This window comes from Palaemon carinicauda, chromosome 11, assembly GCF_036898095.1.
Source record: "Palaemon carinicauda isolate YSFRI2023 chromosome 11, ASM3689809v2, whole genome shotgun sequence".
NCBI lineage: Eukaryota > Metazoa > Arthropoda > Malacostraca > Decapoda > Palaemonidae > Palaemon > Palaemon carinicauda.
Window position 1 is genome coordinate 130,727,967 of NC_090735.1, and position 12,500 is coordinate 130,740,466.

Consider the following 12,500-nt stretch of genomic DNA (forward strand, 5'->3'; position numbering starts at 1 on the left):
TATTTTCCCTGTTGGAGCCCTTTGGGTACATAGCATCCTGCTTTTCCAACTATGGTTGTAGCTTACCCAGTAATGATACTACTACTACTACTACTACTACTACTACTACTACTACTACTACTACTACTACTACTACTACTACTACTACTACTTATAATAATAATAATAATAATAATAATAATAATAATAATAATAAGGGACCCCTGGAATTTAGATTAATTGAATTAGAAACTCATTTGAAGTTCTTTGGAGTATATCAAACGAAAAACTCAATGGAAGTTCTTTCGGGGTATATCAAAAGAATGGCAATTAAGAATTAAACAGTGAATTCAAACAGGAATTAAAACAAATCTAATTATTTAAAGTGTTTAGTTGACAGCAAAAAAAAAATATTTTTTGACATCCGCAGGAAAATATCAAGTAAACTGCTTCTTATTAAAGCATTGTTCTTTTTAATATCCGTCTGTACTCCTTTTTTTTTTTTTTTTTTTTTTTTTTTTTTTGTTAATGGAAAGGCGTGAATAGTGTTACACATGAACTCGTTTTGCTTCATCAGCCATTTCCTTTCACGCTTTTTGTGGCTCTGGCTACGACTGTCTTTCGCATCAGCATGTATTCAGGATTGTAGATTATTATAGGGGCAGCTGAAGCATGAGCTTTTAATAATGTTTCATCAAAGAAGCGTTTAATTTCTAGCTTTCATCCGAACCCACTTCTTGCAGGAAGGAAATTCCCTTCTTGTATTAAACGTGAAAGCTTATTGCGCTTAATTTATAGTTTGGCTATTCGAAGATTAGTAAGTAGTTCCATTATGCACGATGATGTAAACGTAGCTACGAAAGTAGCACTAATATTACCAACGGCTTCCTTGGGAAAATAAACTTCTTTCGAAATAACAAAGTATGAATGAGAGAACGATAAGATATTCCAGAAATAAATTGACGTGAAATGTTTGACGTCTTTTTATTACCTGACCTTTTGCTGAGGGAGAGGAGTATGTCTTATTTCTGTCTGTCTGTTTATTTGCATTTGCTCATGTTCCTCCTTTGAATTCTTTGTCTCTTCCAACTCCTGGTAGTTTGAATGAAATCGATTCATTCATGTTGAAAGATATAAATGGTTTCTTAAGGAAAGATTAACAATATGATTGACCTTAAAAGGATACGTATTGATACCACTTTATCTAGTTTATATTATATTATAAATTTATTATGTTATTTTGTCAATGATATTTATTTCTGTGTGGACCAACCAGTTCTGTTGACATTATTAATGTCACTGCGTACAGCCCATCATGGCATTGGAAAACATACAGAATGGCTAATCAATAAGTCTTTGTTTTGATGGAGAGTCAGAATTAAACGTTACTGACCTTACAGCCACTTACTCTGACCAAAGATATTAGGATAAAGAAAGTAACATCCATTGCTTACATAAAGAGTAGAGTCATTAGTGAATTTGAAACTATAGCATAAATTGCGTATTTCAATAATCATGGCGCTAGTAAAGACGTGAAAGTAATCCATAATCTGCGTACATAAATAATCTTAGATTTTATAAAGATATAAAACAGTAGGGATTCCAGAACACGACCCTTTGGGACACCTGATACGATAGATCTAGGATGACGGACATTTTCACCAACTCATTTTAAAGGTTTTAAAGGTCGCTCATGAATGGCAGAGGCAATGGCCAGTGCCATTACCCTAGCAAGCATAACAGTGCCATAGAGACTGATATTATATACATATGATCAGCGCCGCTCAAGCCGCCTCACTACCCAAGTTACGACAATGGAGGGCCAGGCAATGGCTGCTGATGACTCAGTAGGTAGAACTATAAGCTCGCCCAAACCATCAGTTTATGTCAGTATAAACTGGCGACTCTCTCTCTCTCTCTCTCTCTCTCTCTCTCTCTCTCTCGATAAGGCGGAAGGAAAGTGAATCATAAAGACTAGCTGTGCAAAAAAAAAAATCAGTCGGTATTAAACTTTCATCTCCCTAAATTTAGGCTGGAGACGACGCGTGGTGTGAATGCATAAATTTTCCCCAATGTCTGGCGTCGGCTTCCCATCTTACGCTGCTAAGGCACATGTGTGTTTACGAAAATAACAACTTAGCGGAAATAACAATAGCAAAAATATGTCCCCAAAGAACTCATTGACGTTTCCTGTTACTTTAATGAGTAGCGACAGAGTCTCTACGTTGTTGGTCTTACTTTTTTTTTATGTTGGTGCGTCAAGAGAATCTGACATCGAAAGAAACTTTTTTTTCCTGTTATTGCTTAGGTTTGTGTGAAAAGGATTTCTCTCTCTCTCTCTCTCTCTCTCTCTCTCTCTCAAGTTGCTCATTTCGCCAACTGGATGTTACAGTATTGTCAGCATGAACTGGGGAATCGCTCTCTCTCTCTCTCTCTCTCTCTCTCTCTCTCTCTCTATATATATATATATATATATTATATAATATATATATATATATATATATGATAAATTTTGCACATTTTTACGTGTTTTTCATATTCAAATAAGCCATATATATTTTGATATATTAATGTCTGGATTCTCTTAACGACCTCGGGATCAGAGCCCCAGGCGAAATCTCACAAAGACAAGAGCTTGGCTCCGGCCTCCTTCGTGGCCGAATGGGTTAGTCACTGTCTATATAAGCTTGCCGACCAGGGTTCGATTCCCGGCCGGAGCCAAGCTCTTGTCTTTGTGAGATTTCGCCTGGGGCTCTGATCCCGAGGTCGTTAAGAGAATCCAGACATTAATATATCAAAATATATATGGCTTATTTGGATATATATTATATATATATATATATATATATATATAAATCTGTAGGTCTTAAATTTAGTTTTTATTATTATTGCATTATTTTTTTACTGAATGAGTGTAACAACTCTGTACCGCTTTTGTAAATCTACAGTATATATGGCTCTTGGTGAATTAAAGATTATTATTATATATATATATATATATATATATATATTGTATGTTTATGTGTATTAAAAATTTTTAATATTGAAACTCCCGTCATCCGATTTTTTTATGCTTTTAAAAACCAGATGTCCAATACCTACACTTGGGAATATAATATAATGGATATGGATTATTGTATCACTTTGAACATTTACAAACATTCATTTGAGACCTGTGATTTATTAATACTCTACTTTTTAAATTTCCATCTTTCATTTTCGCTTATTCTTTACATTATTCATAATATTCTTTGGAAGTATTTTTGCCCGAAAAAATAAAAGTATAAATCCTCCACTGACATATTATTATTGTTGTTATTATTACTAGCTAAGCTGCAACCCTAGTTGGAAAAGCAGGATGTTATAAGCCCAACGGTTCCAACAGGGAAAAATAACACAATGAGAAAAAAGTAAATAAACTACAAGAGAAGCAATGCACAATTGAAATAGAATGTTTTGATAACTGTAACAAAATTGAGATAGATATTTCATATATAAACTGTAAACTATAAAAACTGTAAGATCAACACACAGCATATTGGTCCCTCTTCTTCATGGGAGGTATGTTTACATACGCATGCAAGATACGGGTACGCTTGTGTGCGTAACTTCGTTTGTGCGTATCTGGGAGAAATTTCACTCACTTTACAACACGCAGTGGATGATCATGAAATTTTGGCCGAGGTCTGGTATGAGTTTAGGTGAATCTATGGTTATTTAAAAAAAAAAAAGGAAAAAAAAAGGTACCTAGCAATAAGTTCCCGGAGACCACCCACCTACTCAAATTTGTACCAACTTTTACTCTCTCTCTCTCTCTCTCTCTCTCTCTCTCTCGTTGCTCATTTAGCCAGCTATAAATGTTACAGCATTGTTAGCATAAACCACGGACTCTCTCTCTCTCTCTCTCTCTCTCTCTCTCTCTCTCAAGTTGCTCCTTTTGACAACTAGATGTTACAGTATTGTCTGCATAAACTGGGGATTCTCTCTCTCTCTCTCTCTCTCTCTCTCTCTCTCTCTCAAGTTGCTAATTTTGCCAACTATAGATGTTACCATAAACTGGGGATTCTCTCTCTCTCTCTCTCTCTCTCTCTCTCTAGTTGCTCATATTTGCCAACCATAAATGTTACAGTATTGTAGCATAAACTGGGGATTCTCTCTCTCTCTCTCTCTCTCTCTCTCTCTCTCTCTCTCTCTCAAGTTGCTAATTTTGCCTACTAAATGTTACATTATTGTCTGCATTAACTGGGGATTCTCTCTCTCTCTCTCTCTCTCTCTCTCTCTCTCTCGTTTGGGGGGATTTTAACTTCGAGGAATTCTGTATCCGCGTTTACTTACGGGATTAGATTGCAACTCCACAGTCATAAGATTGCAAGTATCGTAAACAAATGAAATTCCCAAAAGGTCATCAGTTCACGTCAGGCAATTCCATTTCGAAAAATACATTCATTTTTATCCCGTAGCTCTTTGTGCTATGCAGGAGAGGAGAGTAAACAACATCGAGTTGTTTGACCTTTTTACTGTTTCCAAAGGTGCGGGTTTTAAAAGATAACACGCAAAAATACGAAAAACAATGCGTGATACGAGGAAGGGATTTATTTTTTATTTTTTTTTTATTTTAAAAAATATAGAGGTTTAACGTTATAGTCTCCCGAATGCATTTCGTTTGATGTTATTTTCAAGTTTCGTTTTATTCTATGAATCAAATAAGGATTTGATTTAAAGAATGCACTCGCCATGATTGTTTTTGTACACTTAAAAATTTGCCGTAAAAAAATGTAAAATCGTGGAATACATTTTGCCGTTTTAAAACGGATATATTGCGTAAAAGAATTGATATTACGGTCACCAACTCGTAGAAGATAATAACAGAGTAGGGTAAAAATTACGGTCGCCTTTATTGTACTGGAATACGGATGAAAACAGCGGTTTTTTTAAAAGTGTATATTTATTATAGGCTACACCACTTCAGGGGAAAATACGCATATTGCAGTTGTGTGAAAACTTCAGAAGGATATGTTTTTATCTTTAATTTGATTAGTTATAGTATTACATCAAATTACATTACGAGATATAAACTGGAGTAATTGCGGCTGTTCATATTTAATGACCGATATACATTATTCTTTGTTGGGTGACGATGAAATTACGCAGTTCGCAATTAATTACGCAATTCGCAATTCTTTTGTGTTGTAGTAATGAAGTGGTGTAATTAAGTGAGAATGCTCGGTGGTTTTTTCTGTAATTGGGCCATGAAAATTAACAACTCTGTTTCTATTTGTATAGAATTCGTTTAAAATAGTTGTTCTTATACATATTCAGTCAGCATTGGGAGGTTTTCTCATAAATCACTATTATTTTTAGTTCATTAGATTTATGAGTGGGGATACCTTAAGGTGGTGAGAGGGTTTGTGTACCGCCATGATCAGCAAAGCTGTACTAGTCAGGGCCAACCATAGTAGGTTGGTTTACTGTGAGCGATGAGACAAATATCTCCCACCATCACCAAACCGCAGCTGGCCAGCGTGGTGAGGAAAACTAGCCAAACCCCAGACAAGAATAAGGACGCGTCTGAGGCATTTGTTCTTCAGTGCACTAAAAACGGCTGCATTTGTTGTTGTTGTTGTTGTTGTTATTGTTGTTGTTATTGTTGATGTTGTTGATGAGATTTATAGAGGTGAAAACAGAGTTGTTACAGATACAACATCAGAAACTGCTGTTTCCGTTTTATTGATTATTATGCATTATTTACCTCGTACATCCTTGCATTATAAGTTTTAATTCTCATTTTTCTTAAGGTGTGTTAAGTACATTTGTTAAATTTAATGAATCACCAGTACAGCGAAACTTATTTCCATTGATTAGGGAGTGATATTCATTTAGCTAATTTCTGGTGGACAATCTTGTGATATTTTTCAAACGTATTTGAATTATCTTGATAATAAACAACTGGATTTGCTTTGTTTGAATATTGTAATATATATTTTGCTTTTTGTTTTTTGGTTGTTAAGTTGTATATTTATTCCATCTACGTTGTGGTAAGCTCTAGTTTTAGATATTGTTATTGAGTGGCCACTAAGCTCAATAGAAACTCGAGAATTGGGGAAAATTATATATTCACTACAGTAGAGATCAATTATAACTGGCTAGGCTAGTTTTAGATGCCTATTAACGCTATTCGCTCCAACCTATCGCCAAATGATTTAACCCCCAAGCCCCAGGCGCCTTTTTGACATTTTATTAACCAGGTTAGCACCAAAACTGGTGGGCACACTCGAGCATACTGTTCTGCTATTTCTTCTCTCTTTGTATGTTTTTTTTTTTTTTTTTTTTTTTTTCTTTTTTTTTTTTTTTTTTTTTTTTTTTTTTTTAGGTTTTTATTGTTTATATGTGAAGAATCTAATTTAATGTTGTTATTGTTCCTGGAATATTTTATTTTGGTTGTTTATATTTCTCTTGTAGTTTATTTGTTTCCTTTCCTCAATGGGCCATTTTTCCCTGTTGGAGCCCTTGGACTTATAGCATCTTGCTTTTCAACTATGGTTATAGCCTAGCTTGTAATAATAATAATAATAATAATAATAATAATAATAATAATAATAATAGGACTTGACTTTGCAACATTTATTATCATATAGGTGATTATATTTCCTTTTCATTCATCACAATATTACAATTTTTCCATATACGCAAACAATAAAAGAAATAGAAAAAAATGGTAATTACCTGATGTAAATTACGTCATACGGCGTCAAGGGGAGGCGTTTTGAGCCAACGCAAAATTACGTGGTATGGCGCTCAAAGGGTTAAGAGTGCCATCGTAAGTTCACTTCATCCAGCTGTGCCGAAATGTGGCCTTTTCCATTTTAATGTTTCTTTAAGTTGGTTAAAGCAGTGCATTCAAGATTACTTAATGATATAACATATGATGCGTGTTATAAAGATAATCTGTAAAGTTGTGTCAATCTTTTTTATAAGATTTTCATTTTTATTTTCTTACCATGGTCTTATGGTCGTAATTAATCTAGTTTAAGGTGATACAAATATACAATATATATATATATATATATATGTGTGTGTGTGTGTGTGTGTATTTATATATATATATATATATATAACTGCATATTTGTGTTTTATATGTATACAGTTATATATATATATATATATATGTATATATATAAACTCCATATTTGTGGTGTATATGTATAGTAATATATATATATATATATATATATATTAATATATATACATATATATACATACATATATATATACTGTATATATATATATATATATATGTGTGTGTGTGTGTGTGTGTGAGTGTGTATATACGTACATAAGTGTGTGTGTATATATATATATATATATATACTGTATATATGTGTGTGTGTGCTTATGTATGTATGTATGTATGTGTGAGTGTTTGTGTGCGGGATTTTTTAGCATAAAAGTTAAAATTTACTGGCCAAGGCGATACTGGATGTGCACATAATCGCATAAACTTTTTGTGTACGAAGAATGCTTTCTCTCTCTCTCTCTCTCTCTCTCTCTCTCTCTCTCTCTATGCGGGGACCATGCGAATAAACCCGACTTGCCGACCAGATGGAAATTAGGAATGTAGAATGTCTCTGGGGAGGAAAGGTGAAGAAGCACTAAGACGTCACAGACGGAAGCAGTCCTGCAAACTAATCTCTCTCTCTCTCTCTCTCTCTCTCTCTCTCTCTCTCTCTTTCATGTGGTGCATTTTGGTATTTTGTGTGAAAGTTTTGCTGTTATCCTTTTTTTTTTTTTTTTTAAACAGATGAGGAGCAATGAAATGTGTTTTATGTATTACCGTGAATTTTTTGTATATCCTTAATGAGTGAACTATTTTCATCATCATCATCATCATCATCTCCTCCTTCGCTTATTGACGCAAATTTCTAGTTCTAGAGCATACATTTTATGGAAATGGTGTATCAATTGTTTATATATATATAAAACATACGGAAAATGAAAAAATTTTCTGAGGAAAACAATATGAAATAGAATTTTTATACTATAATCGAGTAGATTAACATTATGACCATCTATCAATAGATTTTTATTTTATTACCTAATGTATAATTTCGAAAATGTTTGTGGGACTTATTTTCTTTTACCAGAAAAGAAATTATAATTTCTTTCAATTTTTATTCTTATCGTGTGAAGAATAAGCGTATTCTCTCTCTTTTTTTTTCCTTTATTTTAACAAGCGCTTTCGGATAGCCTCTTTTGATTTAGAAATATTCGTAATATTTCTTAACACAATAAAATGATTCTAGAATGTAAGTTTATATATATCTTAGTATTATTCTCATTTTCCCATCTACACCATTCGAATTGAAAGTTGATGTACTTCTGCTTAGCGAACTTCCATTTCAATATTCTATTCTTATCCCTACATTACCTCGTATCAACAACCATCCACCCCAGGTGCCTGTTACACATATCTACGACCTTCCTTGTCTTAGACATCCATTTCTCAGCAGAGGGGACAGGGACGGTGTGTAACGTACCATACCGCAGTTGAGGGAGGATGAAAAGGGGGGAGGGTATGTGTTACCTGAGCTCCCCTCCACTGTGGGACAGGAAAAGTAAGGAAGGGGAAGAACCTCTTTGGTACATCTTCACTCGAGACCTTTGTGATAACAACCATCTTGCTGTGCTTTAGGTTGTTATTTCTATTCCATTTTAGCTAGTTTCCAATTATGAATGACTCCGTTCTTGGCGTAAGAACTTTTTCCCTGTAGTAATTTTAGACGGCGAGACAGTTGGTGTTCGTTATAACGGGGCTCTGCGTATGTGTACGCTTTGCTCTGCCACATAAGGTAGAAGAAAATGTCTTGATTGATGTACTGTCATCCAAAAGAGCATGTAGATAAGGATAAACTCTTAATGATGGTCATTTTAGTAATTGATGATGAATTAATGCTTGCATTTCTCAAAGCATTTCGTTAAATATACGGTAATATTATCCTTTTGATATCTCATCAACTTGAATCTGGCTGCCAAGAGGTGGTAAACCGCACGTGTCGCTTGCCAGATGTACGCGCTACTTGCTTCGTTTATTTTTAACCTTATCCATCGCAAAATGGTATTATTATTTCGTTTTGCATTTTTATCATTAAAATATTGCAAAGGATTTATAATTTGGGAGGTAAATGAGTAAGGAAATTCCATTCAAACGAAATTTGCGTGTGTGCACCTTCTCGCCGTACGATCAGTTTTCCCCCCGGAAGATGGTGTGGGCATCCCGCAAAGAAGATCCAAAAATTGTAAAGGAAATGTTGGTAGTGTGGTATGGGTATGTGTGTCAGGAAGGGACGTGATGTTCCCAAATGCCCGAGGAGTCGGTGAGGGAGGCACGGAAGGAAGTATTCCGGTGCTGCAAAGAGGATTAATTATTAGTGTGAAGCGATACTGTTACTTAAAAAAATACTCTTGCTAGTCAAATTAAGGAATACATTGCCTTGATTTAATTAAGGTATGAATAACTAAAGCTATCCATGAAAATAAGTAGTCAACAGGAAATCTTTAGTGCTCTGTGCTTGTGAAGCTTGATATAATATCAAGTTTTATTGAAGTGCATATTTTTGTTTGAAAGAAAATAAGTGTAGCAATTGTGTATTTTGCTTGTGCAAAGTAACTCAAATTGCATGAATATTTAGATGGTCATTGTATTGAATATCTACCTTGCGAAGAGTGAATTTTCAAGTCGAATGTAATTGCCGTGTTAAAAACATAAATGAAATCAATTATATTGAGTTACGTAGAGAATGGAATTAAATTTAAAATATATTCTTTAAAAAAATAATAGTTTTACAATAGTTTTTTTATGCATAAGGAAAGGGAAAAAGAGGAAGAAATCTCATTAAACTGATACTCTCGTAGCTCAAGAGGAGATAGAAACTCATTGGAGGAAATCCGACTCGTCCCAAAGAAGCTGACGAACTTGGTCTGGTCTGTCCCCTCAGGTCATCACCTTCAGCAGAGGGGAAGAAGATTTCCAGACATCCTGAAGGTCTGTCTTAGAAACAAGGGGAATACAGGGCAACTTGAGACGACATTTTCTCTCTCTCCCCTTACCTCGGCGCCCTTTGTTTATTCGCCTGCGGCAAACACCTCCCTACCCCCCCTGGCGAAAATTAACTTACAAGTTTACCTTCAATCCGAACCAATCCACTGCGAGATTTTGGATCGAGGATGGAATCTGGAGGAGTTGGTAGATCGGAGTCTTTTGCGGAAATTATAGTGTTTCTGAAAATCATTGACAACATTTTGGGGGCACATTGATGCTCTTTGCTGTTAAATTCAATTTACTTCGACAAGGACAGATTTAGAAAAACCCGAGCTTGGATGATTATACTGTACTTAAGGATGGATTTGATAAAACTAAAGTTATTCTAACTATTGATAATGTTACAAAATGCTGAACCGAATTGATAATACGGAAAACGAAGTAATGTATACCTTGACATTCCCATGAAGCTTGTGCGAGCAATAAGGACAAGGCTTCGTTAGATGTTGATGATCTCTGAAGGGAACTAGATAAGTTTGTTTGTACGTAGAAGATTGAAATGGCTTGTATCAAAGCTTCCCAGTCGGACGGATCGACCGATGACCTCCATAAAGTACACCAGCCGAAAAACCAGAAGTCGATCACACAGGTAAGAGACAAGTGCTGTTGTTTGTTGTTCAAAATCGTTAGTTTCTTTGGTCCCTGCAACCACACCATCCTTGTGAGCTGGGGATGGTGGGGTTTGGGGGAGCCTATAGGTATATCGGAGCCTTTGTATGTCAGCGGCCAGTTCCTCAAGCGTAGATTAAAAAGGGACATCAACTAAGCTAAACTTTTCCCCCAATCTAACCTACAAGCCTTGTACTTACCTAACGGGGGGGGGGGGGGGGGGGGGGTTTGCTAACGCCCCTCTGCGACCCCCCTTACACTGCCGTATTCTAAGTTAGACAATAATACATGCAGATGACCGCTATCATACATACACCCCGGTACATCTGCTGTCATCAGCAGCCATTGCCTGGGCCTCCTTGGCTGTAGCTTGGATGGAGAGGGGCCTTGGGACCTGATCAAATGTATATATGGTTAGTCTCTTGGGCATTGTCCTGCTTGATAAGGCAATGGCAATGTCACTGTCTCTGCTATTCATGAGCGACCTTTAATGGGAAATTACTCTTATTGTTATTATAATAAGATATACTGATGATAGTAATAATTGTAAGATAATAATAATAATGATGATGATTATTATTATTATTAGCATTACTACTACTACTACTGAATATTTTGATAGATATGCACGCAAACGTTACCAATCTAACAAGATTATAACTACTTTCTCCCTCCTCTATGTATATGTGTGTATATATATATATATATATATATATATGTATATATATATATATATAGAGAGAGAGAGAGAGAGAGAGAGAGAGAGAGAGAGAGAGATACCCGCATACTTGTTCTTTATTATTTTTGGGAAATTATTTTTATTATTAATACCTACCGGAATTTTAATCGCTATTTTTGTTGGCATTACGAATCTGAAGTTAGTTACTCAGGTCAGATTTGAAGGTTATTGCGTTCATAAGCACATTAAGAATTATATCAATATTTATACAAGTTCTCATGATCAACATCATGTCTGAGCAGTGTTTAAATATGAGCCTGTATCCACTACCTTAGATGCTGCTGCTTTTTACCTTAGATTACCTTAAAACTGTTAAAATTTCCTTAAATTTAAAGCTGGTAAAACCGAAATTACATCAGAATTACCTTAAAAATTACCTTGAAACCATGCAAATTACCTTAAACTAAAGGAATTACCTTAAAAGTTCAAACCCTGTGTGTGAGAGACGATGTAGGATTAAGTATTTATGATGAAAGAAGTCTCTTGCATTAAGATTGCTTGAGAACTCTGTTTATGCTTTTTTATTTATTTTTTCAATTGGTCTTTTCGAAAATCATTTTGTTTTTATCTAGCAAAATCTGATCTTTAATTCTTGCCGTAGCTAAACACCAACACAGTAGACGAATATAGTAAGGTTAATGCATGTTCTACTGTCTCTTTAAAATGCTGTAACAATGATAAGGATTATTGCGTGAAAGTGATTTCACTATTTTAATCTAGATGTTTCATAGTAGTATAAAGGAGAAAGGTGAATTCCTATAATTTGGCCATTTCTTATATGTCACATTATTATAATTCTTATGAGTATCAGGTTTCATTACTCAAAATTGCAGTTTAATTTTTAAATGGGTTATTTGTTATTGTAGAGGTCTTCAACGGCTCTTAGCATAGGCTATATATATATATATATATATATATATATTTATATATATCAGTATATCATCAACATCATCAGCCGTAAACTAGTCCACTGCAGGACAAAAGTTTCAGACTAATCCAGTGCTGGACAAATGTCTCAGATATATATTTATATGTGTGCATATATATGTGTGTGTATATATATATATATATATATAT

The 12,500-nt window shown here is 34.7% G+C and overlaps 1 protein-coding gene across 4 annotated transcripts in view; it reads left to right on the forward strand.

Moving 5' to 3' along the window:
- The window catches only part of LOC137650217 (neuron navigator 3-like), a 1,066,036-nt gene that overhangs the window by 551,003 nt on the left and 502,533 nt on the right, over positions 1-12,500 (forward strand). The window contains exon 1 of one of the 4 annotated variants that reach the window (XM_068383445.1): positions 10,492-10,664. The exons of the other annotated variants lie outside the window; for them this stretch is intronic. Coding sequence (XP_068239546.1) covers positions 10,575-10,664 — 90 coding nt within the window. The 5' untranslated portion in view covers positions 10,492-10,574. Of the gene's footprint in view, positions 1-10,491; positions 10,665-12,500 lie in introns of those variants that run through there. 4 annotated transcript variants of the gene reach the window in all.